We start from the raw sequence: 26,458 nt of genomic DNA, 5'->3' as shown, positions 1-26,458 counted from the left end.
AGCCATTCACTTAGGAATCCACTCGGTCTCCAGATTAAGCCGGGAGGTGGGTCAACTGCCAGTGAATATCGAGAACCAAATAGCAGTTGAAGTCAAAATATTTATATTGTAAGCATAATATATGCATTATGCATAATTTATGCATATTTCACTAATGTTTGTTGAAGCCAATTCTGAAGTAGACTGAATTTTCGAAGGCTTCAATCGCCCACCATTCATGCACCTTGGCAAATTCGTAACGATCCAGTAATAGGAGGGCTGCATGGATCATAACATGCAATTACTGAGGCACAGAACTAGGCAACAACGTACAATATCTAGATCATATTTTCAAAAGACTTCTTTGATTACTGGTAACTCTGCCAAAAACCTTGAAATTTCTGTGTCGTTTTCAAAGTAGCTATCCTTGAGACAAACAACGACAAGTCGAAATAATGTCAAGAAAAAGAAAATATATACATCATTGCCCTTCCACCCGTGGACATTCCAACTTGAAATTGATGCCCACTGGCAGGCAAAGGCGACATTCTACTGGCACAAGTCCGCAGTCAGAGTGACGGGCTGGGGGCACCCATAGACCTTCTTATGAGCAGGGGTACTGTAGCAGCCGGGATCATTAGCTGCACAGTCGAAGAGCTCACAGCCGTCTCCGGGGCTAAGCGAGTTAGGATTCGCGGCGAAGGGATTACCCCATTCCGTGCTCAATTCATCTTTAGCGACGACACAGTTAACAAAATATTCCTTGCTGGCAGATACATTTGGTTTACTCACAGTAGGCATAGTCCGGGTTGGATGAGAACGAATAGCCAAAGAAGAGGGGGCTAGTTAGTGTCTTTGTTTTGGCGATCTTGACCGTCTATACATTTCATTTCCAGTCAGTTTACCATATATGAAGTATGTTATCGAGAAAAAAGAGCCGAATAACGTACCGAGCCAGACTTTCTAAACTTCTCGGAGAAGGTTCCACCCTTGGCGACGGTGGTAAGAGGACCGGGGGCGCTGCCATCGTAAGGGAATGACTGAATGTATACCGTGGTAGCACAGTGGTTGTTTACAACAGCATTCTGAGCCGAGGCAAGCCCAAGGAGGGCACCTAGTGCGATTAAAGAGGTCTTCATAGTTGATATTTTGCTTTTCGCTTTGCAATAGAAGGTTTAAATTATCTGGTTCCCTCCCAAAAAGAGAGGGTTGGGCGGTCTTCAAATAGTTCTCATGCTCGGGCCACAACTATTACCAATTATTCAGTCCATGCTAATGGAGTACATATACGAGGCCTTTGATCTAAGACATGGCACCTATTCTGTCTTGAATTGTCAGGCCACCGCCTAGAGCTCCGTCCCGCGGCCAATCAACTCGAGTGGTAGGTGAGACATACGCATTAACGCCACTGCAGGTTCTCCGCATCAAAAGCATCGATCGCATCGGGTAGCGTTACATTCACCCCACAATCACACCAATTTCTGAATAACTGCGGGAGCCTTTGTTGATGGTTCTCCGTATGTGGTAAGCATGACTTCAGCGGTGTGGATAATCTGCCATAATCAAGGAATTCATCAGTTCAGGATAGAGGGTTCAGCCGGTTTCCCCGCTCCGGACTTGGCTCACAGTGCCATCCAAGACATTGATGCATAGGTACCGCGCTTGAAGGTGATGAAGAATGATGTACCAGTACCCCGCCGGACCCTTAGCTCTCTCTTTCCGCCGGAAGGCTCCAATAAAATTGTATTCTCATAGTTGTGGGACAAATTCCCCTGATCGAGTAATCCATGCCAAGAGTCAGATGTCAGTCATGAGGTCACCCTGCATAGCTTTAGTTCGTATAGTACCCACCGTCATGAACTCATCTCGACACCTGATCGAATATTCCTGCGGCTGAGAAGACTGATTCTAAAAGCCGGCTGTCTTTCAAAGCCTAATGAGGACAGGAATATCGCCGTGGGATCAGTGCCACACCAACAAACTATTCCAGTATGAGCCCTATGGGGTGTATTCCCTATGGGGTGTAGTGAAACTTGGATTATTGCTAAAGCAATGAAGGAGCTAAGACTGATGCCAGAGGCTCATGTCAGAGACATAACGATTATATTCGATGATAGACATACAGCCACGGAGCCCATCTGAGATAGCAGAACGGACAGCCCAAGGCTACAAGACAAGAAAGCATAGAAGCACGAAGACACTCAGAGGCCACCGGAACAGAGAGACATTATAGCATCACAGGAACATTTCTCAAAGACTCATTTCATTTCCTCTGTCTTCAAACTTTTGGTTGAATTCCATGCAGCTTGTTTGAGAGATGGAGCAAATTCCTATCTTTGCGCATCATATGTTTTTCCTTTCTCTATGAAAGACACATCCCTGTGACTTTACGCTTAAACGTGATGAGCCCTAAGCTTGAGTCTTCCGTGATGCTTTATAAAATGGTAACCATCATACATTGCTCTCGAAATGTCCCATTCATAATCCCGCGTTTGGTGCTTTGACTGGCTTGTCTCTCAAACAAATCTCCGTGTCTTGTCCGTTCAATGATATCAGCCTGCAAACATCTTCGCGAGAACACCCTCACTCAGTATGCCCAAGGGCCTTGTTTACAGCCGCAACATCCCAGTAGAACGGCCTCATTTCAACCATAACACCACGCTCGAGGTCAACAGTAACAGCCTGGCAGAACGGAAAATCTAGTTCCTCGCCAGTCTCCCGCACTTTAAAATGTACGTTTGACAGTACCACGATCCGGTCCGATCCAGGGTTCTCGAAGATTTCTAGATTTTGCACATCGACTACTTCGAAATGATCGGCCATGCGGCGGGCCCAATCTTGCATTCCATCTGGTCCGATGTAGAGGCCGGCATATGGTAGAGCGGGCGTTTGCTCCAATCGGAATTCGGGGGCTAGGGTGGCTGCGATGCCGGTGAAGTCACGTGTATCTGGCGTGGATGACATGTATTCACGCTCTGCTGAGTAGAACGCATTTAGGATTTGCCGGGGCGTGTATTTGCCATTGGATGCCATGGTAATTCTTGGAAAGAGATACTGGTAATGAATAGAATTTGTTGCAGTGTATTGAATTTGTAGATGATGCAGTCAACGAGCCATGTAACGGAGATTCTTGATTAAAATAAAATATCAAGTCGTCTCTAAAACACAGATAACTGAATTATCAATTCGGCGACACCCTCGCTCTTCGGCATCCGCGAACTCTACGGTGTATGTTTGCGTCAGAAAGCTTATAAATTCACCCGGGCCCGAACCCAAAGTGTCCGAGCATACAGAAGTTACTCGATTTCAGGCCGGCGACCGTTTGGTAAGGTAGGTAACAGACGGCTGATGATACAAACGAATGTTCTTCCGAGGGCTAGCTATATTCATATTAGTCTGTCTTGGCACACTACGAGTGTCAAGACTGTTAGGCTTAATTAGCCGTTAACTGTATATGTATGCCGACTTCCCTGCACAATCAAAAAGCGATATTGGATCCCAAGATTAACAGAACTGGTTTCCCTCATTTCTAAAATGTTACTGTTATTAGTCGGGTACTTTCTGCCTCCTCATTCAAGTTGGTCAATGCTCACTTCTATTTTGAATTTCAGTTACGCAAGTCAATTTGACTTGAACTTCTTTTACAAACTTTCCTTTTTTTCTGTTGTTTGAGAGCATTAGTGTGCTAAAGGCGCATCACCAGTAGTTTCAAGGCAAAGGATCAAGGTGTACAAATTCCCAACAAGAGAAATCGATTGGGAAATTCGCCAATGTATATAGTGAGCCAAAATGAAGGCGGAATTCCAAAAGTATCTCAAATGGTAATTCTTTTATGATTAGAAATTGGAGCTGTTATTGTATACTCTATTTCTCCTCGAGAGTATCATCTGGTCTTGGCGTATTTTAGAGTACGACAGGACAGCGGGAATAGAGCGGGAATGCTATTTCCGAAATCATCTCTTCATATTTTTTTACCTTTTTTTACCTTGAGATTCTCTCGATTACATAGCTTGCAAAATTGTTTGAAATTGTTAAATAAACAGCTCTTTTCTTTGGTCGATTTGTAACACATTCTCGCATTTTCTTTCCACAAATATCAGAATTTAAACGCCCGGGCGAGCCTCCAGTGGGGTTATATAGTAAATGTCAAGCAAAGGGCGCATTACTTTAGCCTAAAGCTCGGACCACGACTCGGAGGTACATAGCCTTGCCATGCCCACAATTTAAGATTAGGATTTCCAACCTCTATCTCAAAAATAAAATGCACCGAGTCCCTCAATTGCACATTTGACGATCACGGCTCCAATTCGACTTCTCTCAAGCATTATACAGTCATCAGCGGAATCTCGGGAAAGGTCACCGCATCCCGAGCACAGTACGTCGACAATTTTCCAGTTATCCTTCCCCTCTCCGACATTTTCATACCCATATCTGACCAAACATTAGATGGCTGAACCAACAAAACTCATCTATCAACATGATGGAGAAAAGCTTATTCATCACTCCAAGATTCTTTCAATTGTCCCATTGCCAGAACTCCAGGAACCGGACCAGGCTCTTGCGAAAGACTCTTCTGAAATAGAGCATGCCGTTATCACAGATTCCACCATCTTCTACGTTCAAGGCGGTGGCCAGCCCGCAGATATCGGAACCATGAAGTCCGATGCAGCTACGAAGGAAGGTTCTGTTTTCGAAGTCAAGTCAGTTCGTCAGCCAGCACAGGGTAGTCAAATCCTCCACCTAGGCCGTTTCATTCCTCCCGGGGCCACCGGGTTTGTTGCGGGCAAGGAAGTTCAACAGAGCGTCGATTCTGAAATTCGCAACCTGCACTCTCGCCTTCATACTGCAGGTCATGTAATGAGTCTGGCTATCCATGCCCTGTGCCGGGATGGCATTCTGCCTCCGCTGAAGGAGTCGAAAGCGTCACATTACCCCGACTCTGCCAGTGTCGTGTTCGAAGGAACAATTGAGGGAAAGCATAAAGATGCCATTCAAGCAAAGACGGACGAGTTTGTCCGATCGGCCAGCCCGGTCAAGATTCACTGGTGGTCGATGGAAGATTTGCGAGAGAAGTGCTACGGTGTTACCGAAGCGTTCGAGTTGCCGGAGGGGGAGGTTATGGGTAGAGTTGTTGAGATGGAAGGTCTGGGAAGCTATCCCTGTGGTGGAACGCATGTTCGGGATTGCAGCCAAGTGGGTAAAATTGTGGTGAAGAAAATATCGCGTTCCAAGGGGACAAGCAGGGTGTCTTATACAGTAGAATAGTCTGTTTTGAGGTATTCTTGATTAAACAAAGTATAGAATTTAAAGGATGTCGCGACTGGGCTCCATTGTGCCGTAGATTAGAAAGCAAGGTATCTTGAATATCTTATTTAAGTCTGCATGCTACATACTAGTATGCAAGGGAACCCATGAAAAAGAACTCAGCCGAGGATAGTTGTAGCAAGCTACTGATTTCAATGAGTCTTAGTAGTGACGTGAATTCAAATCGTATCAAAGGGTATCTCTTTTGTAAATCATGAGTTCTTGAAAGTATCAGAAACGGCTTAACCAAAGATATCTACGCCAAGATACTGACCACAAGAAATTGCGAAAGTGAAAGAAACTAAGATAAATCGAGGGGTATCTGCGTAAATCGAAATATTGCGGCATCGTCAGCCTCATCTACCCACCCTTTTGGGATTTTCGGATTTTCCCCGGAACCATCACCCCTCAAAGTCAGGCGTCGGGATAATTTAATTCGATATTGGCGTCCACATCGAGTCTTTTCGGCATGGCCGCGAACGGGAAGTACATTTTTCAAGTAAATGAGCTTCTGGTGGTAGATACCGTAGACGAGGCTCGTTCTTCTCAGGGTGTCCCGAAGGCTATCCATCTGAACGGAGACATGGGCAAGAACCCAGCTTTCCAAGCCCGCTTCTAGAGCGTTCTCTGCCTGGAGGAATGGCTCATGGATCCAGATTTCAGATAGCTCGCTGAGACCACCCAGTAGGCACTGTTCGTCAGGAACCGGCTTGGGGAGTTGACTGGGAGGGATTAGCAAATGGACCACGGGTCACGGATAGGAGAAAGTGAGGAAGGGAGAGTAATGAGTATAGACCATACCTTCTGGTGAGATTGCACATTGCGACGTATCCCTCTACACCGCACCCGCCCTCCTGCTTGACGATAGCGGCAAGCACGTGGTTTACCTGGTCAGTAACTTCGACCGGGTTTTGGAGGCAGTTCCCGATCTTGTGGAGATATACATGCACAGCTTCCATGATCCGCTTCGCAAGAACTGGGTTCTCCGGGCTTCCATTATGGGAAAGAAGACGTTACTCAGTTCAATAATCATGTTGATCAATGTAAGGACGCTTCCGAATCGACGGCATTACTTCAGGGTTTGCGAGAAGAAACTTCATGCTGTTCACTGCCTCTTTCTTGCCGGCACTTAGAACGAGTGGTACCCTGAATAGCCGGCTCGACGTCCTTCTCGCGAATTTGTGCACGTGCTAAAGCTGAGAACGCCTCCTGGTATGCTCGCTCTCGAACGGTATGGGCGTTGCTCCTATCTTCCTGATCGAAGTCCGGGAATGGTTATTTCTCTTCGGCTAATTTGCGGGTTGGACTGCGCGCGACGTTGCTGTTTCTGGCCGCTAGGATAAGGTCATCGCTTCCAATACTTGTATTGCTTGAGTTTGGGCTGTTGCTGGTCACTGGGATGATATCATCACGACCGATGCTCGTATTGCTCGAATTTGGAGCGGTGTGGACATCGGGGAGGTAGAAGCTGACTGCAGACATGCGTGGGTAGTTGCTTTGCATTGAGGAACGAGGGCTCGCAGGCTCGCTCTCTGGGTTGAGCGTAAGTTGCTCCCGGATCATCGCATGAAGCGAAGGCTGCTGGTGTTCAGCAATTTAGATAAAACGGTAGTAGGATAGCATCAAAGCAGGTAGGTAGAAAAGCGTAAAGGTAGCAGAAAAGTGTCAAGTTAGAAGAACATGAAGGTAGGAGAAAATCATAAAGGTAAAAACTTGACGTGTGAGGGTAGGAGAAAAGCGTGAAGATAGAAAGGAGAGAAAGTAAAACAAGCAAGAAGGAATAAGATAGCGCGTGGAGAAGGCATTATGAAAATAGCAAACGAGACTAAAGTAGAGAAGACAAAAAAAGGAAGAAATATAAATTAAGTCAAATGGAAGGCATTATAGGGGTCGACATGCCAATCTTGGAAACTGATTAATATTTAGTGAATATTAGAAATATGCTACTTTATCTCGTCTTTGGCAACATCCAGGGCCGTCGGTGACTGAATCACTAGCTCGAGGATGTTTCGGCGCGTTTCAGCACTCGTGGCTGCTCTGAAAGTTGTCACGAATGATCATTTCGAAGGTAATATTCAATGACGAAATCAGGGAATATAAAAACCGAGAAAGGTGTAAGATAGCAAAGCGTAGAGAAGGTTGCTGGGTAAAAAGCAACATCTTCAAGTCTTGGTAGTACTCTGACACCTGGAAGATGACAGATATAGCACAAGCGGCAACAGTATAGGGCCTGGCAAGTATGCGCCTGCAGCACGCTTGAGAACCAAAGCTGTGTTGAAAGGAGTCAAAGTCGACGTAGGAGGGATCGCAGGGTCTCCCTTGATCTTTTGTCGTGTCCAGGCGTTGCTCCTGATAAAGAAATGACAGAATTCCTGCGTGGGGTATAAGAGACTCGCCCAAAGAAGCACGATGAGCATGTTGAAATCCACATGGGAGGCGCACCCAGCTATCGAAGCGTCCTCTGCCCAAAATGGGTGGCTCGTGAGTCCAGACGTCAAAGATCTCCGTGAACTCAGCCAGCAGAATTCCTGGGTACTCAGATCCAGTCCTCAAAGTGCTTGAACTCCACATCGGTATTGTCGATCGCTGGCCCATCCACTCTCTTCCAGAAGATTCCACGCCCTACCATTTCGATCTTGCCAGCATGCCTATACCTGGCTGGGCACTCGGGGCCGGTCACAGAACTGGGCGAACTCAACTTCAATATCGAGTTCCATGCCAGTCGGCATATCGATAGAGGGGAAGTACTACATTTCCTTGAGAGTCACCAGCTTCTCATGGTAGAGGGCGTAGGTGAATTTGGTGCCCTGCATCGTTTTCCGGATGGAATCGACGTGGTCGAAGACGAGTGCACGAACTTCCCTAGTCATACCGGGTCTGGCGAGCTTCTCAGCGTGAGAGAATGGCTCCAAGATGAACACGTCGAACAACTCTGTACTTGGCGATGAGGTATTGTTTGGCACGGCGCGGTTTGCCAGGGTTGCAGTTACGGATTAATGAATAACTCAGGATTACTGACAGGGGGATGTTGGGAAGTGAGGAACATACTTCTCTACAACGTTCGCCATCATCTGGTATTTCATGAGGTCGAACGGCTCCTCTTGGTCAATGGACGCGAGGACGGTGTCCATCTCTGCGACCTCGACAATAGTGGCGTGGATTGCACCGACCCAGTCTGTTGCTTCGACCAGATCTTGAACTCGGATCGCCATTCTCTCCATGTACGGGAGCATAACGTATATGATCTCAACGGCGTCCAGCTCGATGGTCACGGCTCTATCGGGGGGGAGGGGGAAAAAAGCGTAGTCGAGACAAACGACCAAATTTGCCAGCGCCATGAAGCACTTCCGGGTTTGGTGAGTGAGATGGAGGGGTTGACAGGCCTTCCATAGCATTCAGGATCTCGCCCTTAGTATCATCCAGGACAGCCGGAGCCTGAATGACCAGCTCCACGATGCTTCGTCGAGTTTCTGCTCGGGCAGCCGCCGCAAAAGCTGCCTGCAACGATTGTTCCATCGCGGTATGAGCCTCGATGTCTTCCTCCTTGAAAATAGGGAAGGGCTCCTTCGCTTGAGCGGCAGTCCGGAATGGCCCGCGGGGAAGGTTGGCGATGCTGCTGCTCGCTAGTACCAGGCCATCGCTGCTGGCGCTTGCGTCGGGGTCCAGGTGGACCTCTGGCTAGGGGTAGTAGCAGACAGGCTGGGCCACTCGGTCGATGAGTCGCTGTCCGAGTCAAAGCTTAGCTACTCTCGGTCAGGGCAAAGAGAGATAACGGCAGAGGATCGGCCACCTCGATTAAGGTTTAGAGTCAAGATGTGGGATCAAGAAACCAAGAGAAAAGAACTGGAAAGGGTGGAAAGAAGAAAATTGTGCGGAGAGTTTTGCTGGGGGAAAACAAAGGAGAAGAGAAGAAGTGGATAAAATAGGAGTATAAATTTAATGAATTGGAAAGCACCGCAGGGGTGAACATGCTAAATTGTAATAGTGGATAATAGATATGTGCCAGTCCAACACATCTCAGCTGCGTGAAGAATATAAAAAATATTAAAAGCCGATTAAGGCCCAACGTAGCTGATGAATCGAGGAATGGGGCCCGCCTTCCCCGCGATGTCAGTCTGGTGTATAAAACAGGGGTCGACAAGGAACAAGACGTCCCCGGCGTCAACCCACTGTTTCTCAGACAGCATCACGAGTTAAGAAGATCAGGGTCGATCTTCGCACAGTGACTAATCGACGTGTCATTGAAAAGGAGCACGGCAACTTAAAGTAGTGCGATCTGATACAAATGAAGAGGTGGCAGTAGCCTCATGCGCCATTGCGGCGTGGAATGGCGAGGGAGGAGGTTGAGATTCTGGTTCTCGTTCTGGTTCTGGTCCTGGGTTTGGATTTGGATCGGATTTTACATTGGGCATTGGGCCAGGTTCTTCTTCCTCGTCATCGGGGAGAGGCACATCCATGACACGTTCGCCGGCGCGTTCAAGAGACCGCTTGGTCCATGATCGAACACCTTTGTAGACAGCCTGCAAAATGTTAGCAAGAATGACTCCAGGGCAGAGCTAGCAAGCATCACTGCATACCCATAAGAAGCTGACGATTCCCATCACAACGAAAAGCCAGTTCAACGAGCGCACCCGATCTCGACCATTGGTAGAACGACCGCCGGCAATGCTGCGGGCACCCCACCAAGGCGACATGGTGAAAGCGACCCGAATGAATGAGAGTAGACCCAAAGAGGCCATCCCTTTGACGATATGTTCCAGCCATGAGGCATTCTCGTCGTCAAAGTCAATGTCAACGTCCAGGGGAATATCATCCAGGGGGCCGAGGTAGAAATCAATGATGGGGTCAGCAACAAAACCAAGGATGAAAACGGTCAAAAACAAGATGGTTATGGTCAGGAAGATCTGCGTGCTTGTACTACTGATCCATCGAGCCCAGGTCAATCGTTCCAAGCGGTACTGAAAGCCGCAGGTGGGACACTGCCAGAAATTGCGACGACCATACCGGGGGTCAGCGTGACGCCATGTTTGCAGACAGCCCTCGTGGACATAACGCGAGGAGCCTTTGCATTTGCATGGGCGGAGCAGGCGACCTAGTTCCGGGTCCTCGGAGAGATATACGACGCGAGGCTTTTGTAAAAACTCGGACGGTTGCAAGGTTGGCAAAACAGTCTCTAGGCAGATGCGGCAGACGCGGGGAGGATAGCTCTGTTGGTGCTCTGGCTCTGGCTCTGGCTTCGGCTCTGGCTCTGGTTGAGGGTGGTGCTGTGGGTGATGCTGACCAGCAGCATCCGGCTTCTCCGACTCATAGCTGGACTGCATGGAGGGCAGCGAGCATAGTGAGAATGTTAGCCCTGGAGACAAAGAGAGGAAGAGGAAGAAGTGAGAAGAAAGAAAAGACAAGTGGACAGCCGACCTTGACCGCCTAGTCACGTGGGGTGGATGAGCTCCAGCATGAATGGATGAACGAACAATAAAAGTGTTTACAAAAACAAAATACTAGTATTTTTCTGTTTGATCTGAATTAATTGTTGGTATATTTGAGTAATTAGTAGCATGAATGAGGTGTTAGATGAGGTGGAAGTAAACATAACTGCTGACAAAATTTACACTACCGGGCATTTAACTAGAGTAGCTTCCGTTTATATATCCATTTCGCACCAGTTGGATCCATTCTTGAAAGTTCCAATAATTCAAACCCGGCTTTCAGAATATGTTAAAACCCATCTATTCCCAAAAAAACGAATCAATCTGACATACTAATAACCCCTGAATCAGAATACTGTAGAGTGTACTAATTGTAATAGTACGCACATGCTATACTCGTAGATACTGGTCACGTTACCTGACTGCTCTGAGCTCCGCGAGCTAACGTCACCCGTTCTGCCTACGCCTACAGCTCCCTTCTCCCCCCATCTCCCTCTTCCCTCCTCTCCCTGGTATTGTCTTGACTTCAATTGCACATCATGGCGGACCGATATTCATTCTCCCTGACAACCTTTTCCCCCAGGTACGGCCCTTGCACCATCCCCACCCCCCTCCATCCATTCCTGTCTCCGCCCGCTAACCCATCAACAGCGGAAAGCTGGTGCAAATCGGTAAGACAGCTCCCAACCACCGACCACCGACACCCAACCCATCTATCTCCATTGTCATCCCGAACCTCTCGCCAGGAGATCGCCATCGCTAACCTTGGAACCTCACCAGAATATGCCTTGAACGCCGTTAACCAGGGTGTCACCGCCCTGGGCATCAAAGGTATCTATCTATCTACACCACTCCCTCGCCCCCATCACCCACTAACCAACTTACCCAGCAACCAACGGCATCGTCCTCGCCACCGAAAAGAAATCCTCCTCCCCCCTCATCGACCCGCCTTCCCTCTCCAAGATCTCCCTGATCACCCCAGACATCGGGATGGTGTACGCCGGCATGGGCCCCGACTACCGGGTTCTCGTCGACAAGGCGCGCAAGGTCTCGCACACAGGTTACAAGCGGGTGTACAACGAGTACCCGCCCACACGTATACTGGTGCAGGACGTGGCGCGAGTCGTGCAGGAGGCTACCCAGTCCGGAGGTGTGCGGCCGTACGGAGTCAGTCTGCTCGTTGCGGGCTGGGACGAGGGCGTCGAGCCTGAAGTTGAGTCCGACGACAAGGAGAAGCCTTCTGGCAAGACGGGCGGTATCTTGAAGGGCGGCCCGAGTCTGTACCAGGTTGATCCTAGCGGCAGCTATTACCCGTGGAAGGCGACTGCCATTGGCAAACACGCGACCAGTGCCAAGACCTTCTTGGAGAAGCGCTACACGGAGGGTCTGGAGCTGGAAGATGCGATCCATATTGCGCTTTTGACGCTTAAGGAGACCATTGAGGGGAGAGATGAATGGGGACACAATAGAGATTGGTGAGTGGGATGCAATTGGGATGCGAGAAACAGAGTACTAACAGTTTCTAGGTATTGTTGGCCCACCGGCAGATCACTTGCTGGGCTACGAAGGAGTGGAGGATTCGCAGGCCCCGAGGTTCCGAAAGTTGACCAAGGAGCAAATCGAGGACTACCTGACCAATCTATGAGAGAAGACTAGGACAAGATGACTAGACCGAATGACCTACTGCAACCCAACGGTGTACGGAGTACTCAGACCCAGCACCAAACTTACTTTACCGTAGTCAAATAGACAACTTGAAACCAAACGACGTCTCAAACACCCCTTTTACTAGTATTGCACTGCACCACTTCACAGCACACTTCATTGTATGGCTGACCACCGCGGGTGGCAGCGTGTTACTTCCACGCTCAGCTGCTTCTGCCACTTCCTTTCACCTTCACCTTCACCACCTCCCTTTATCTTTCATCTTGTCGCTGCACCACCTCACCCACCTCATCCTACTCATCCTTCTCACCAACCCGACTCCCTGGTTCACCAAGCCTAGTCTTAACGCTAGACATCTCGGCTGGGACTTTCCTGTTTCACCTCGTCCCCCTTGGAGTTCGCGCTATTTTGGTCCAATGGTACCACTCCCGCGCTATTAAAATGGCGTCGGATCTACACGCTACCCCGGGTTTTGGCCCCAATGCATACCAATGAGGGCGAAGAAGAAATTGAACACACAGCGAACCGAGCAAACAAGCCCAGCCCGGTCCAGTTCAGTCCTAATGAACGTGATCGCAGTGCTTAGACCGTGACTCGATTGCAAGGCAAGCCTTGCGCTGGCCTGCCGCGTTTCGTTGCGTTGCATCTTTCTTGCTGGCGGCCAGTCTGTACTACAACTCTCTCTCTCTTCCACCACTGCGCCGCTCTTTTCTTTTTCTACTGCCCTCTTCACCCCTCGCCCTTTCACTTTCACTTGATTTGTTCTTCTTCATCTATTCCTCCTCCCATCATACCATCACATCACTACCACATCTCACAAGCAATGTACCTCTACCAAACGGGATGACCAGCTCAACGAGCTACCCCAAACCACACCACACACCCAGACTCCCATCACCACAATCATGACCGACACAGCGAAAAACCTCATGAACGGAATATCCGGCGCCCTAGCCTCAGAAGGCGACATGCTCCAAATGACCCTAGTAACCTTCATCGGCCTATCCTGGTACAACATCGCCGAACTAGTCGTCCTCGTCCCGTCAACCTTCCGACGCTGGCGCGGTCTCTACTTCTGGTCCCTTCTCATATCCGGCACACTAGGCGTAGTCCCCTACTCAATCGGATTTCTCATGAAATTCTTCACCCGCGCCGACTCAGTCCTCTCCGTCACCGTCCTCACAATCGGCTGGTGGACAATGGTAACCGGACAATCTGTGGTTCTATATTCACGCCTTCATCTCGTCCTCCGTGACGAGAGACTCCTCCGACGAATATGGTGGCTCATCGTGGCGAATTTCTTCCTCCTCCACGTGCCCACGACCGTCCTAACCTATGGCGCAAATATAGTCCACGTCGACAAAATGTCCTGGGTAAACGGGTACAATATAATGGAGAAAGTCCAATTAACCGGCTTCACAATGCAAGAGGGTCTCCTATCAACACTGTACGTGATTGAAACGGTGAAATTACTTCGTCTCGGTGCAGACGCGGCAACTCGTCCGGATAGTCGGTCAATTATGTACCAACTCATCGGGATAAATTGTGCAATTATGGCGATGGATTTGTTACTGCTTAGTCTTGAGTATGCGAATTTGTACGCGGTGCAGATCACGCTGAAGGGGTTTATTTACTCGCTTAAGTTGAAGCTGGAATTTGCTGTTTTGGGGAAATTGGTTGATTTGATTCAGGGGTCTAGACATCCGGTTTCAATTGCTATTGCGGATACTTTCCCGCTTTGTTCGTTTACGAGGCAGACTGAGCATGAGCATGAGAATGAGAATGGCTCTGGTGGTGGTGTTGGGGGCGAGAGGCAGGTGGATGGTGAAGCGCAGTGTGTGTCTGAGGCGAAGGACTTTCTTGCTGCGCCGGATCTTGCGAGGGTTGTTGGGGGAAGGGAAAGGGTTTGCTGAGTCGGGACGACATCATCATAGTGTGCCATGAGATGAGTTATCAGAAACAAAATATATGGAATGACTAGTATATCTTGAAGGTTCAGCTGCGTGGCTCGTATCGAGTAGTAATGTGTTTCTGCTCATGATCATGCTTGGGAGGCAGTATCTTCATCCTCTTGCACCTGGTCTTGCACCTGGTCTTGCACCTGGCCCTGGTCCTTATGCTCAGCTTCCCCCTCCCCCTCCCCCTCATCCAACAACTCATCCCACTGAAACTCCGCCTCAGAATCCTCATCCTGACTATCAGCAATCTCATCTTCAGCCTTCCGCTTCCGACTTGGCGTATCAATCTCAACCCGAGGAAGAATAGGCGATTGCGATTGTCGCAGGACCTCCTCTTCAGGACCAATCTCATCCACTCCACCCTGGCACATAACGATGTCAGTAAGAAAACGCAAAAAGACAGCCTCACTCACTCGCACTGCACATACCTCACCAACCGAAAAAGAAACAATCATCTCCGGAACCCGAACCGTCAAAGTCCTCCCAGCCTTCTTGGTAATCTCCACGAACCTGGCATCCGGTAAATCGCGATAAACCACCAATCTCGTATGGATGGTCGGTTCCCACGCACCGCCGGAAAGAATCGGGTGAAGAGTTGCACGAGGCTGATTCTTAATTTTCGTATGTGCCTGATTAATGGCAAGGATAGCTATGCCGTTGGCATTGGCATTGGCATTGCTGCTGGTATGCCTTGACGTTGCGAGGCGGAATAAATGCGTCGCGAGATCACTAGCAACGTTCCATTTCCGATTCAGCAACCACTGCAGCTGGGCTTTATCGGATAATTTGCCCGTTGACAGTTGTTCTTTTAGGTCTGCTGCGTTGGGGAAATAAACTGGGAAATGTGAGGAGACCGAGTCTATCACGATGAGGGTTGTTCCTTCTGGTGGGAAGTTGGTTGGGGGTCGCATTAGTAGGGCGAGGAGATGGGGGAGTGTTGGGGCTCGGAAGTAGATTATCTTTTGTAGATCTTCTTCTGGGATTGAGGTTAGACGGGGGGTGGGCAGGGGTGGGCCCGTGTCTGTTATGCGATGTGAGTATTAGTATCAGTATCAGTGTTGTTCTGATGGATGGAAATGTACCGATCCAGACGACTTTGCCGCCGTCGCGGAGGGCGTGAGATGCTACATTTAGTCTGGGGATGTTAGTTCAATTCATTGAGGTGGATTGAAATGTAATAGGATGGAATTGAATGGGTTTGTTCATTGCGATGAAATACTCACGCGAGAGAAGTCTTGCCCGCGCCTGGTGGGCCAAATATCTCGGTGACTTTGCCGCGCAGGATCCCCCCCGCAATTCGAGTCATCCAGGGCCAAAGCCTCATCGAGACGTGTTAATCCGGTAGAAATCGGGGAAGCAGTTGTTGCTGATGCATTGAGAGACTGCAATGCAGAGATGGAGACGACTGGTTCTGTGGGATGTGAGTGGAAGTGTTGATGGAGTGGAAGAGGAGGTGTGAGGAAGGAACTCACGTGTGTCTTGGTCCAAGCCGAGAAAGTCCTGATTGAGACTCATCTTCAAACATCAACATCAACCGTCCGGTCTCTTTCGCATATTCAATTCATGGATTCTCCTTCCTGTTCCTGTTCCTGTTCCTGTCCTGTTCCTGTCCAGTCCCACACTTCCACAAGGCGGTTGTCGGGGAAAAAAGGGCGTTGTGGGTCCGCGAGCCTTGCAGAGATCGCCCTGACCAAGTCCGAGCTTTTTACATCAGATGGACTCTTTCCTGTAATCTGATCTGATTTGATCTGATCGAGGAGATGTCGGGGGAAGTCATGGAGGACAATTCACTCTCCCTCACTCTCCTTTCACCGCTGCTCCTCCTGCTCTGCTCCCTCCCACTGTGGCTACTGCTACGCCCTCGGCCGAGTCCCCCTCGAGGATGTCGCCGACTCGGCCTAGCAGAAGGCGAGAGCAATCTCCACGATGAATTCGACCCCAAATACAGCCAGGGAGTCCCAAGGACCCAGAGAGAGGGCGGCCAACCCTCCTGGCGCGTGAAAGCCCTTTTCACCTATCCGCTCAAATCATGCGGAGGCATCGAACTCTCCCAATCCGATGTCGTACCAACCGGCCTCAAATTCGACCGCCAATTCGTTCTCGCTGAAAATGGCCCTGAGGGATGGAACACCCGCACTCTCCGAAACGCGGGCTTCCAACGAATGGCTCTCATTCATCCGGAGATCTGGATTCCATGCCCCTCGGCGCCAGACTACGATCCCTCCCTTCCAGAGGTGAAATCGCAAGGTGTGATGCTCATCTCTTACCCACGCATCGCACTGGCAGGTCCAGCCGGTCTATTCATGAGAATCGCAATGTCTACCGGAGTTCTCTCTACCCGACGTACATTCCGCGTGCCCCTCCACCCACCAGAGGACAGTAGCAGCGGCATGAACTACCCCCTAACACCTGTCAAAATCTGGAAAGATAAACCACTAGCCCACGACTACGGCATCCATCTCCCGGCAACATTACACAAATACCTCGGCTTCGAACCAGCAACCAGTCCACTAACCCTCTTCCGCTCAAGCACAACGCACACCCGCCAAATCTACCGCAACGCACCCCGAGCCGAAGAAATAGGTTTCCAACCAACCACCGCCTTTGCAGACGCCTACCCAATCCATTTACTAAACATGTCCAGTCACCACGACGTCGCGAGACGATGCGCCTACGCAATCCCAAATCTAAGCATCTCGCGCTTCCGCGCTAATATCATTATTCAGGGTCCTGAGGCTTTTGCCGAAGATCATTGGAAAAGACTCGATATCGCGGGCGTGGAAATTCATGCTGCTTGTCGGACTGTGCGGTGTCGATTGCCGAATGTTGATCCGGATACTGGATTGAGGCATTCGGTTGAGCCGGATAAGACGCTTAAGGGTTATCGGAGGATTGATGATGGTGATCGAACGAATGCTTGTCTTGGTATGCAGCTTGTTCCAGCGTTGCCGGAGTTTGTGATTAGAGTTGGTGATGAGGTGGGTGTTTTGGAGACGGGGGCTCATCGGTATATTAAGATGTTGGCTCCCGGGAGAAGGTTGAGGGGGTGTGAGGGGGTGTGTGGAGGTCCGATGGAAGGTGTATAAAAGTCAAAATGTATTATAGAATTTCTCCGCTATTTCGATCAAACTTGTACTATCACAATTATGATATCAATGTCTCAACTTAAGATAACTTGAATTGCTGGTGTCGTACTACATATTGACGAGCGCGTGTATCCATGAAGAGCTAATTACTAGCTAGGAAAAGTTGAGAAGTGCTCGCTGGCGGCCTGCATCTACGCAATTCAGGCGGGACTATCGCCGAGGGACCCAAACACCAAAACACCACCCAAAGAGTGCTACTGAGGCCCTAAGGTAGGGCCTCAGGTCTGCTGCGGCTTTGTCAGCCCATGCTGCTTTACGGCTTTGTAGCTTTCATGTTGCATTTGTCCTTTGATACTATTAGAAGTAGTATTAAGTAGTAGCTATTCCTCTCAGGGCTTTTCCCCCAATCATCACCCTCCATAATCACCATACATCATCCAGTCCGCTCCCACCACTCGGTGCATGTACTACAAGTACTAGTAGTATCAGTATCTAATTGTCGCAGAGGAAGGTAGCAAGCACTGCCCAGGTGACGATGAGTTGACGTGTGCATGGCTCCTTCCTGCTCTCCTGCTCTTTCCAACGCAAAAAAGACTGACTCTGGGGAAGGTGCATCCCACAAGTGGAGAACCGGGTTTGTTTACATTCCATGATTTATTTATTTATTTATACCTTAAACTCTCTGCGGACTTGAACTTGAACTTTACACAATCACAACTATCCATGGTGATCGATCGCCAAACAATTCCTCCACTGTCCTTGCCAGTAGGATCCGTATATTGTGGGCGTGAATGGGCGACAGCTTCGTCCAGCTTCTCGCGGACAAGTTCCGTATTTACTCTCCGTCCCGTCCTCGCTGGTATACTCACTATCAGCGCCGTCTCTCATTTCTATGTCCATCCCCATCTCGCATACATCCGGTCCGGAATGGGTGATATAGACGTCATACCTACGCCGGGTTGGACACGTCTTCATGCACAGGGAAATTCCCGAATTATGTCGATTTGGGACTGCACTATTCGCCTGCCCGAGCTGCGAGCCTTCCGACATGCTACTACTTGACATCTGCCAAGTAATGCTACGAACGAGTTAAGGTGGGATCCAATTCTGTCGGGTACATAGGAAATAGGCTAACTCGCCCTATAGGTGCAAATATTGCTCAAAAAAACGGATTCTTCCAACTTCACAGAAGCCGCAAAGATTCAGCAAGCACAAGCAGAGTCCCCTAGAACGGAAGGCCCATTATAGTTATTCGCAGAGCCTTGGAGGCTCTATGAAAATGAAGAAACGCGTCTCCTTGACCATGGCGTCTGTCAACAGCTTAATGAATCTAGCCGCAGGCTACTTCACCATGTCTCTCAACCCACTTATCTTTCTTTCAACCATTGATTCATCCATTCCGCGAAACATGGAACCCGCTGAGTTGTAGCTCGCTCGAGCGTGTCTAGATTTTAAGTCAGTATGCTGGAAGATCAAACCCATCGATTTATTCGAACCGTCTGTCACACGCAACGGTCGATTGGGAAGTTCTCTAACAAACTGGAATCACTCATCAAGTTCGGCTTAACGACAAGACTGATCTCGATACGACTTGGAGTGAGTTTGGACTAACAGGAAGGCTTGTCCGAGATGTGTGCGACTCTGTTATCTGAGACCCTCGAACTAAGTATAATGACTCGGTGACTAAGAGGGTACGAAGTGGAAGTCGAATCGCGGCAGACATATGGATAAATGGAAACCTGGTGGTTGGCAAATTTAGACGGAACGAACAATTCAGAGCTCAAGTGTCTGATTTGCATCCGTGAACACCGAGGATGGATTGAAACTCTCATTATTCTGGTATTGAATCAATTCAAGTTGACCTTTAAGTTGCCGCTTCTGCCCATGAAGCAACTCGCCACGTTCTGTCGCCAGAATTTGGATTTGTCGTATCTACCGACATTCCTGGTTTGCACATTAGTCCGAACACCATTGCCGTGAAGATCCAGCAGCCGCTCGAGGAGACGATCCAGCCCGATACACCTCAATGACAATCCAAGAGTTACACCGAAATGAAAGCTATTCAGAATGCAATGTTCTGAAATTAGGGACACTTCATCCCTGCTGATAATCGTGTCAAGAACATCTTGCTGGCCCACGGGGACCACTCACGAGTCAGCCTGCGAAACGATCTATATTATGACCAAGATTTCTCAAGCCTTTCAATGATTCCTTATCGGAGGGAGGATTTAGGCTTCTATGACGCTCTCAATGATGTGGCCTGAGCTAGGGTTGTGGCTAATGTATGGGAAAGTCAACGCAAGGCCTTCCTCCTTGATTGCGCGGCACTCCACGGCTGACCACGGCTGCGACCGGGTATTTCTAAGTAGCCGTCATCTATAAAAAAGGCCGGCAGGAGATTTTTTCTCAGATAGAAAATCCGACAAAAGTAAAAGAAAAAATCAAATCAATTTTTTGGAAAATACCTCATCACGTCTCACTTCACCACCCAACCACCGTCCATCTGGTCAATCAAGATGGGCTCAATTTCCGAACCACCCCAATCACCCTCCCACTTCACCAACCTCCCCCAAATCCCAACGGACGAACCATTCGCCGTAAACGCCTCCTACATCAAAGACACCTACCCGAAAAAAGTAAACCTGGGAATCGGCGTCTACCGCACAAACAAAGGCGACCCATGGCCTCTGCGCGTCGTTGAGGATGCCGAAAAGGCAATCTACAACGCGCAAGATATCAGTCGACATGAATACCTGAGCATACAAGGAGATCGAGAATTCCTCCGATTAGCAGCGGATCTGGTCTTTGACTTTAACTCTGTACAGCCCTGCGCTGATACAACGCAGAGTGGCCTGGACAGGGTAACATCAATCCAAACCGTCTCAGGAACAGGGGCAAACCGACTCGGCGCGGAATTCCTCACCCGAAATATCTCTCCAGGAAATGTCTGGATCCCGGCACCAACATGGGCAAATCACCACACGATCTGGGACCTAGCCGGTGTTCCTAGAAAAGAATATCCATACTACAACAGCAGTACAGGAGAATTCAACTACGAAGAAACACTCCAAACGCTTCGCACCTCCAGTTCCAAAAACGACATCCTAGTCCTACACGCCTGTGCGCACAACCCTACCGGTGCAGACCCAAGTCGCGAACAATGGGAGGGTATTCTGGATGTCTGCAAGGAAAAGGGCCTAATTCCATTCTTCGATCTGGCGTATCAGGGCTTTGCGTCCGGAAACGTCGGTAAAGATGGATGGGCGATACGACGATTTTTCGAAGAGGGTGGTATTGAGTTCGTTGTCGCGCAGAGCTTTTCGAAGAACTTTGGCCTTTATGGGCAGAGGGTTGGTGCTTTGCATGTTGTTTCTTCATCATCTGCTGCTCAGGGCGTTTCGGATGACATTCTCGCGATGCTGTGCCATCTCGTTCGCGGGGAGTATTCTATGGCTCCGAGGGGTGGGGCTGAGATTGTGCGGAGGGTGTTGGGGAATAAGGAGCTCCGTGCGAGGTGGGTTGAGGATTTGGATACGATGAGTACGAGAATTCTGTCCATGAGGAAGGCTTTGTTTGAGGAGTTGGTTGCTTTGGGAACGCCCGGGGATTGGGGGCATGTTGTTAAACAGGTGAGTATCTTCCAAGGTTAACTCTATGCTCGTTTGATTTGAGGGACTGTGGCTGATGTGTTTAGATTGGCATGTTTACATATGTTGGGCTATCGGAGACTCAGGTTTTTGCTATCCGGGAACGGCATCATGTTTATATGCTCAAGTCTGGGCGGATTTCTATTTCTGGTTGTAAGTGTTCATCTAATACTCCAAATACGGCTCTCTAGGATGGCTTTGCTGACACTGATTTAGTGAACGAGACTAATGTTCGTTATGTTGCAATGGCGATCGATGATGTGGTTCGAACGGTTTCTTAAATCGGGTTTGGAGATATACTGACTTCGAATGTGAAGGGAATCGGATTGTTGAATTGGATCCAAATGGAGGTTTCTTGCATAAAGTTTTTCATTCATCTAGAGGCTATACTGTTCATTCAGATCGTGCTATTTGGGGGGGGGGGGTTGTTTATTTCAACTTGTTGATACCCTGACTTCCAAAGTTAGTCATAGATAGGGCGGGATTATTTTGAACAATTGATCATGACTTTCCAAACGAACAAACCGTTTTAAACTCCTTTCAGATGAAAGAGCCAAAAACAACACTGGAGACGATAACCCCAGTCATTCTTTTTAGAGAATATATTAATGCCTTTCGAAGACGAATCAGTGCTCGCCGAATTTATGAACCGGCATATCAGTGAGCCAGCGAAATACAAAATAGACGCCAATGGAAAACATGTATTCTACCGCAGCAATGCTTATGGACCGCTGAAAGATTCATGGAGGGGCATGATACCTCGGATCGTGGATTTTGGCTCGGCTATGCAACTCCACGGAGAGACGGGACGAGGTATCTTTCTTCCTAATCCAACCAAATCAATACCGTGCACCCGAAGTCACGCTTGGATTCCCTTGGAATAGGAACGCGGAAATCTGGAATCTGGGAACTTTGGTACGCTCATATACAACGCAGACTCTGGCGAGAGGCACTCGATTTTCTAACTTTGGCCAGATTTGGGATATGGCTCAGGAACAGAGCTTTTCCAACAAGCTCAGGATTCGGAGGGTAAACCTACCGCAAAAGCACATTTAGCAGAAATGATTGCCTTGCTCGGGATGCCTTCACCCGAGTTCATCGAGGAATCGCATTCGGCACTTATGTATCAGTGGCCATATAAGATCAGATTGAATGGTGGTGAGCTATCTGAGAACGCATTTGAGATGTTTGGAGGTCCATTCTTTGATGTAAATGGTATCTACTGGTATTCCCCCTAACCTTGACATATTCTGCCTTGACTAACCTCTTTGTGATAGGGAAATTCCTTCACGAAGACCTAATTCCAGATCGGAGGATCGAGGACACGTTACCTTTGGTGGACGAAAAGGATAGAAATAAACTAATAGCATTTGCGAAGAAGATGCTCACCTGGGATCCAGAAGAACGAGCGACTGCTCGTCAACTACTGGAGGATCCGTTCTTAAAGCTAGAATAACTGAGGCAGGGCACTATATGACGAAGAGGTGTCGAATATCCGCTCGATGTACAATGTGTGCTAATATGAAACAAATCTCAACTCAGATCCTCAAATATTGTGGCTTATCATGAATTCTCCCGGCTCTGTTGCAACATGAAGTTGAGGGGTGGCCTGATTCCGCGTCTGTTGATATCCGGTTTATTCCGCCGTGTGGATCGTCACAAGTGTCCAAACAAAGCGAGGTCCAGAATGTCGGGATCTTGAAGAAAACATATATGAAAGCTCCGCAGCGGTCTTGCCGCTAATTGTGTACGACAATGACAAAGATGTCTCGGAGGAAAAGCACTAAGAACTCTTAACGGGTTATGGAGTGGAGACTGACGCCGATCTTTAGGTAGACAATTTCCTTTATCTGATTGATAATCGGTGAGCCGAATTCCGATGACACTTGATCACATTGACTCGTTCATGTTTGAGATTTCCGTTGTACTAAAAACGACATTGCAGCTGACCCAATTTCAAACATGCATTTTTCAGGAGCGAATTTCACCAACTAATCCTCGGAATCTTGGCTGGAATCTGCGTGACAGCGGGACCCTTTCCATACCGGGAAATGTCTGTGTGATAGAACGTCTTGGCAGTTGTCAATCTTTGAAACAGGTGGATCCAGTAGAATGTGCTTTTGATATTGCTGTCGAGGATATAACCTGATCAAGACGCATCCATAAATACGGAATCATCATCCTGTTCCGAACCTTACCTGACATCCCAGACCCGATTTATTATGCATTTCTCTGCCATCGCAATCCTCTGCTCGGTCTTCGCATTATCCAGCACCGCTAGCCCTGTGGTGTCTTCATCTGTGAACTTCACGAATGAGGTTTGTATTCAAGATATGTGGCCTAGGCTAAGCGAGCAATCCATGCTAATCTCTTTTCATTGTTTAGATTGCAACCAAGAGATGCTGCATCCTCTGTGACAACAATAATCGATGCGGCTCTACATCAGTCGAGAAGCGTCAAGCCGTTGAAACTGAGTACGAAGCTCTATTCAAGACCGCCAAGCGCTGCTGCATTAATTGCGACAACCCCTATGCCCGATGTGGCGCCAGTGAGAACGGAAAGCGCGAAGCTGTCGAGACCGAGCAAGAAGCTTTGTTTGGAACCGTCAAGCGTGGTGATACTGCTGGTGCTCCACAGTGGCCCACCAAGCGTTGCTGCATCCTATGTGACAACCGTTACGCCCGATGTAGCTCGAGCGACAAGCGTGATTTTGTTTCAACCCTGGAAGAGGCCGTTGAGGATACGAACTAGGATGTTTCCAATGACTATCAATGAAGCAGAGAAGCAGGGATGGAAATAATGTAGAAATAGTAGATCAAATGAGCGCATCGTCGCGTTGAATTATAAGTGCATTGAATGATCCGGATCATTCAGCAGTAAAGTAACATGAGTATCAAATTAGAGGCCACTCTCCGTCTTTGTAGTGCCATGCGAAGGCCCAGGCTCAACCTGGGCATGTTCAGACTCGTTAGCGGTGATAACCTCAGCGTCATGATCATCCGGCTCCTCCGGGATAATCAAATTAAGAATAACACCCAGAATAGCAGTGACGGCAAATCCATTTTCCATGACTAGGTTGACGGCGTTAAGGAGACCCTCCAGAGCATGGTTATCGCCTTCGTAGGAGAAGAAGTAAGTCCACCATTCAGGGACAAGCGTGATTCCCATTCCCAGGGAGAAGCTGGCAGTGATGATGAATCGATTGCGACGGGTGAAGTCAATGGTTGAAATGATTCTAATACCCGAGATGGCGACGGAACTGAACAAGAACGCAGTCATTCCACCAAGAACAGCCTTCGGGATCGAGACCAGCGCAGCAGCGAACTTAGAGAAGACTCCCATAACAACCAGGAAGAAGCAACAGCAGAACCCAGCAGTTCGGTTCGCGCACTTTGTAAGAGCGATGACACCATTGTTCTGGGCAAAGACAGACATGGGACTGATTGTCATCAGACCAGCCAGTAAACATGTTATTCCGTTTCCCAGAACACCACCCTGGATACGAGAGTCAAATGTAGCACCCTCCACCTCAAGACGCGAGACATCGCAAGTCGCCGTGATATCACCAATGGACTCCATCATGATGACAATATACAGCGCGAGAAGCGGCAGGATGAGAGGTGGGTATATGGTAAGTGGGAATGTGTGTACCCATGCGAAAGATACAATGGGCGCAGCGGTAATTCCCGAGTCCTCGAAGTAATTGCAAGCAGCTGCCACAATTGATCCGACCAGCAGACCGACGACAACAGAGCAACTCTTGAGGATGGGTGGGCCAAAGCGCTCACAAATGATGATCGTAGCGAAGACCAGGAAGCCCAGTCCGATAAACTCAGGACTTCCCCACATCAGCGCATGAGGTGCATCAGCACTGGGACACATGGCCCGTGGTGAAGGGCCACACCCCGCGCCACCGCCCCAATCTTGCATGGCAGATTTGATGAGCGAGGCACCGATCAACAGGACTGTAGGCCCAGTAACCAGCGGAGGGAATACCTTAGCGAGAATCCGACTGCTCATGAAAGAGAGGCCAATCTCGAGTAGCGCACAAAGGCAAGACGTGCCGAGGAGAGCTCCGTAGCCTTGAGGACATGCCAGTTTGTTGCCATCCGCGTCGGTGGGACAGTATCCAGAAGCATACATTTGCTTAAAGGCGCCCTGAGCGACGGTAATAGTGGAGAAGGAGGTTCCTATACATGATTAGCCTTTTTTATGCACATTTAGTCTCGATTGCGGCGCTTGGAGTCGTACCGACGACCGACAGCAGGCCCGTGCCGATGTAGTATTTTGTCCCATAAACGTGGAAGCGAGTCATCTGCACTGCAGACAGAAGGCCCGAGACAACCAACGAAGTTGATACGAGGTATTGGTACAGGTCGTCTCCGAAATTAACGCCACTTGAGCCGCCCAACATAATCGGGGGCGAAATAACTACCGACAATCAGCTTTGTTCGCCTTATTTGCTTGGGCCAAGGTCAATTCGACGCCACTGAGCATAACTCACCACCAGCCAACATTGCAAGCGCATGTTGTAACCCCAGAATGAAGGCTAGTACCACCGGCACGCGATCGTCGAGGCCGAAAAATGGGGCCGATTTGCGCACTTGCTTGGTAAAGGGAATTCGCGGGGTAAAAAGGTAGGCATAGTCATAATCGCCGAGGAGGCCCTCTCTATGCGAAACGTATCATTAGCAGAGCTCACGGCTAAACCAGAAGGTCACTGCCAGTTTTGAGGGTATAGCTACCTCGTGGTAAAAGTCTTCACGAGACGTCTTGCCTTATCGGCGACAGTCCGTTTCGGCGAGCGATCAGGTCCGATCTGGTCAGGTCCATCCATCTTGTAATGAAGTGAGGGAGTTCTTGATCTGGATCCAAACCAGAGCAGGCGGATTTGCCCTCGCTATATATGAAGACGAACAATCCTAGGAAGTCGCGAAGCGAAGCGAAGTCCGAAAGAAAGAGAGGGAAAAAAATAAACGAAAGTTCACCCGACCTGGCAAAGTCTAAAGCAGGAATGTGGAGAAGGGCGTTCTCGGCGTGATAAGATCACATTACTCGATCGGTGCAGCACCGGGGGCGAAATTGCTATTAGCAAGAGCATCGCATAACCGGACATGTTTGTTCCGTTTGTCCATGGGAATGCTGGGATATGCCCCTGTTGAATCGCGCTGACTCCTGCTCACGGAGCTCTGCTCGAAGCGCTGCTCGAAGCGCATTGGTAGCCTCCAGCTTATCTGCGCGGGGCGGCGGGCCTAACTGACAGCCAATTATAAGATGGAGAAATAACCTAAAGGATTTTAGTGCCATTTCAGATTCCGAGTGGGCAAGATAAGGAATGTCCTACCCGTCGCATGTACTCCGTACTTTATACATAGACGCCACATGGCATAACA

General features: G+C 49.0%; 13 protein-coding genes across 13 annotated transcripts; 6 read left to right on the top strand and 7 right to left on the bottom strand.

Annotated features, from left to right (window-relative positions):
- Window positions 1-528: 528 nt before the first annotated feature.
- On the bottom strand, window positions 529-1,118 carry N7509_001312 (uncharacterized protein; the record flags this gene model as incomplete). Its single annotated transcript, XM_056625949.1, has 3 exons — window positions 529-710; window positions 772-856; window positions 930-1,118. 3 exons carry the CDS (start codon window positions 1,116-1,118, stop codon window positions 529-531), a joined length of 456 nt encoding a protein of 151 aa, XP_056494531.1.
- Window positions 1,119-2,562: 1,444 nt separating this feature from the next.
- Window positions 2,563-3,012, bottom strand: N7509_001311 (nuclear transport factor 2 family protein; the record flags this gene model as incomplete). Its single annotated transcript, XM_056625948.1, has 1 exon — window positions 2,563-3,012. The coding sequence occupies one exon, from the start codon at window positions 3,010-3,012 to the stop codon at window positions 2,563-2,565; it is 450 nt and encodes a 149-aa protein (XP_056494530.1).
- A 1,413-nt stretch (window positions 3,013-4,425) lies between these two features.
- On the top strand, window positions 4,426-5,244 carry N7509_001310 (ATP binding/alanine-tRNA ligase; the record flags this gene model as incomplete). Its single annotated transcript, XM_056625947.1, has 1 exon — window positions 4,426-5,244. One exon carries the CDS (start codon window positions 4,426-4,428, stop codon window positions 5,242-5,244), a length of 819 nt encoding a protein of 272 aa, XP_056494529.1.
- A 340-nt stretch (window positions 5,245-5,584) lies between these two features.
- Window positions 5,585-6,104, bottom strand: N7509_001309 (uncharacterized protein; the record flags this gene model as incomplete). The annotated part of the gene is made up of 2 exons (XM_056625946.1): window positions 5,585-6,005; window positions 6,085-6,104. 2 exons carry the CDS (start codon window positions 6,102-6,104, stop codon window positions 5,585-5,587), a joined length of 441 nt encoding a protein of 146 aa, XP_056494528.1.
- A 454-nt stretch (window positions 6,105-6,558) lies between these two features.
- Window positions 6,559-6,846, bottom strand: N7509_001308 (uncharacterized protein; the record flags this gene model as incomplete). Its single annotated transcript, XM_056625945.1, has 1 exon — window positions 6,559-6,846. The coding sequence occupies one exon, from the start codon at window positions 6,844-6,846 to the stop codon at window positions 6,559-6,561; it is 288 nt and encodes a 95-aa protein (XP_056494527.1).
- A 1,184-nt stretch (window positions 6,847-8,030) lies between these two features.
- N7509_001307 (E3 ubiquitin-protein ligase MARCH) lies at window positions 8,031-10,604 on the bottom strand (the record flags this gene model as incomplete). The annotated part of the gene is made up of 5 exons (XM_056625944.1): window positions 8,031-8,220; window positions 8,332-8,557; window positions 8,601-8,961; window positions 9,687-9,803; window positions 9,861-10,604. 5 exons carry the CDS (start codon window positions 10,602-10,604, stop codon window positions 8,031-8,033), a joined length of 1,638 nt encoding a protein of 545 aa, XP_056494526.1.
- A 644-nt stretch (window positions 10,605-11,248) lies between these two features.
- Window positions 11,249-12,365, top strand: pre8 (proteasome core particle subunit alpha 2; the record flags this gene model as incomplete). Its single annotated transcript, XM_056625943.1, has 3 exons — window positions 11,249-11,540; window positions 11,599-12,184; window positions 12,236-12,365. 3 exons carry the CDS (start codon window positions 11,249-11,251, stop codon window positions 12,363-12,365), a joined length of 1,008 nt encoding a protein of 335 aa, XP_056494525.1.
- A 914-nt stretch (window positions 12,366-13,279) lies between these two features.
- Window positions 13,280-14,287, top strand: N7509_001305 (uncharacterized protein; the record flags this gene model as incomplete). The annotated part of the gene is made up of 1 exon (XM_056625942.1): window positions 13,280-14,287. One exon carries the CDS (start codon window positions 13,280-13,282, stop codon window positions 14,285-14,287), a length of 1,008 nt encoding a protein of 335 aa, XP_056494524.1.
- Window positions 14,288-14,415: 128 nt separating this feature from the next.
- Window positions 14,416-15,656, bottom strand: N7509_001304 (uncharacterized protein; the record flags this gene model as incomplete). Its single annotated transcript, XM_056625941.1, has 4 exons — window positions 14,416-14,694; window positions 14,761-15,353; window positions 15,415-15,467; window positions 15,556-15,656. The coding sequence occupies 4 exons, from the start codon at window positions 15,654-15,656 to the stop codon at window positions 14,416-14,418; spliced, it is 1,026 nt and encodes a 341-aa protein (XP_056494523.1).
- A 436-nt stretch (window positions 15,657-16,092) lies between these two features.
- N7509_001303 (MOSC domain protein) lies at window positions 16,093-17,418 on the top strand (the record flags this gene model as incomplete). The annotated part of the gene is made up of 1 exon (XM_056625940.1): window positions 16,093-17,418. One exon carries the CDS (start codon window positions 16,093-16,095, stop codon window positions 17,416-17,418), a length of 1,326 nt encoding a protein of 441 aa, XP_056494522.1.
- Window positions 17,419-19,934: 2,516 nt separating this feature from the next.
- On the top strand, window positions 19,935-22,521 carry N7509_001302 (pyridoxal phosphate-dependent transferase; the record flags this gene model as incomplete). The annotated part of the gene is made up of 6 exons (XM_056625939.1): window positions 19,935-21,047; window positions 21,113-21,218; window positions 21,282-21,328; window positions 21,950-21,980; window positions 22,041-22,280; window positions 22,343-22,521. 6 exons carry the CDS (start codon window positions 19,935-19,937, stop codon window positions 22,519-22,521), a joined length of 1,716 nt encoding a protein of 571 aa, XP_056494521.1.
- A 766-nt stretch (window positions 22,522-23,287) lies between these two features.
- Window positions 23,288-23,816, top strand: N7509_001301 (uncharacterized protein; the record flags this gene model as incomplete). Its single annotated transcript, XM_056625938.1, has 2 exons — window positions 23,288-23,387; window positions 23,512-23,816. 2 exons carry the CDS (start codon window positions 23,288-23,290, stop codon window positions 23,814-23,816), a joined length of 405 nt encoding a protein of 134 aa, XP_056494520.1.
- Window positions 23,817-23,963: 147 nt separating this feature from the next.
- Window positions 23,964-25,902, bottom strand: N7509_001300 (nucleobase:cation symporter-2 family protein; the record flags this gene model as incomplete). The annotated part of the gene is made up of 4 exons (XM_056625937.1): window positions 23,964-25,255; window positions 25,317-25,496; window positions 25,570-25,736; window positions 25,811-25,902. 4 exons carry the CDS (start codon window positions 25,900-25,902, stop codon window positions 23,964-23,966), a joined length of 1,731 nt encoding a protein of 576 aa, XP_056494519.1.
- Between the last annotated feature and the right edge of the window lie 556 nt (window positions 25,903-26,458).

Source organism: Penicillium cosmopolitanum (genome assembly GCF_028827165.1).
Source record: "Penicillium cosmopolitanum strain IBT 29677 chromosome Unknown utg000003l:1.0-3747932.0:1.0-3751027.0, whole genome shotgun sequence".
Classification (NCBI taxonomy): Eukaryota; Fungi; Ascomycota; class Eurotiomycetes; order Eurotiales; family Aspergillaceae; genus Penicillium; species Penicillium cosmopolitanum.
The sequence above is the reverse complement of the archived record's forward strand: the minus strand, read 5'-3'. Positions and strand labels throughout refer to the sequence as shown.